The 1035-nt window shown below is 39.7% G+C and overlaps 1 protein-coding gene across 1 annotated transcript; it reads left to right on the forward strand.

Moving 5' to 3' along the window:
- Positions 1-239: 239 nt before the first annotated feature.
- LOC131027713 (ethylene-responsive transcription factor 1A-like) lies at positions 240-731 on the forward strand. The gene has a single exon (XM_057957799.2). The coding sequence runs from the start codon at positions 240-242 to the stop codon at positions 729-731; it is 492 nt and encodes a 163-aa protein (XP_057813782.2).
- Positions 732-1035: the final 304 nt, after the last annotated feature.

Consider the following 1035-nt stretch of genomic DNA (forward strand, 5'->3'; position numbering starts at 1 on the left):
GGATCACACTATGATCCATCATTGAAGAGAACCAAAAGAATCTTGATTAATTTCTAAATTATTAAAACAAAAGATTTGAAGTCTCAAATGTCTTCCTCTTTATCTCTAATTGGAAAGTCTGTCATTGTACGAATAAGAAACTTGGGCCCTCCCTTGAAAGTCTCCTTGTCCCTACTCCCATTCAAAGAGCTACCATTTTCATTTCATGCCGCCTCGAGTAATCAAAACCAGTTTTAGGGATGAACAGTGACGAATTTAATGCAGCTCTGCAACAGATCTCATTATATTTGCTGGGAGATTCCTCCCCACCCACTACACCCTCTGCTGACATTAACCCAGATCTTAAAGAAACTTTGATCTCAGCAGATGGCGGAGAACAGATTCCTGACAATTTGGAAAAAGGCGGCAACATACAAACTGCAAGTAACAAACATTACATAGGAGTGCGGCGCCGCCCTTGGGGAAAATTTGCTGCAGAGATCAGGGATTCCAACAAGCAGGGGGCTCGCGTTTGGCTCGGTACGTTTGACACTGCAGAGGCGGCTGCTCTCGCATATGACTCTGCCGCTTTCGGAATGAGAGGCGCAAATGCTAGGCTAAACTTTCCTCTCAATGTTTCATCCTACCTGGAGTTGGGCTCAGGGTGTGTTCACATGCACCGCAAAAAGAGAAATCTACAGGAAAAGGAATTGGATGTAAAAATGCCGCCAAATACGAAGATTAAGAGGTAGGCAAACCTCCATGAGAGTTGAAAAGTTTTACAGGCATTTTATTTAGAATTTTGATTTTCTAGTGACTTTTTGAAATTAGTAATTATTAAACCTTACAAAATTTGGAAAGAGTTTCTTATTTTGTTTTTGATTATATAAGCAGTGACCTCTTAACCAAACAGCAATACAGCACGTCAATTCATCAAGAAGCAACAAAACAGAAAAACCAGAAACCATTCTTACATAATCAAAAACATTTAACCTAAACAGTCTAACTTAAACTACTCAAACCAAGGCTTAAACTAAGACTAGCCATTAACCTATT

The sequence above is a fragment of the Cryptomeria japonica genome, chromosome 6 (genome assembly GCF_030272615.1).
Source record: "Cryptomeria japonica chromosome 6, Sugi_1.0, whole genome shotgun sequence".
Classification (NCBI taxonomy): Eukaryota; Viridiplantae; Streptophyta; class Pinopsida; order Cupressales; family Cupressaceae; genus Cryptomeria; species Cryptomeria japonica.

Coding starts and splice junctions, on each gene's coding strand:
- LOC131027713 (XM_057957799.2), top strand. CDS start 240: ATGAACAGTGACGAATTTAATGCAGCTCTGCAACAGATCTCATTATAT.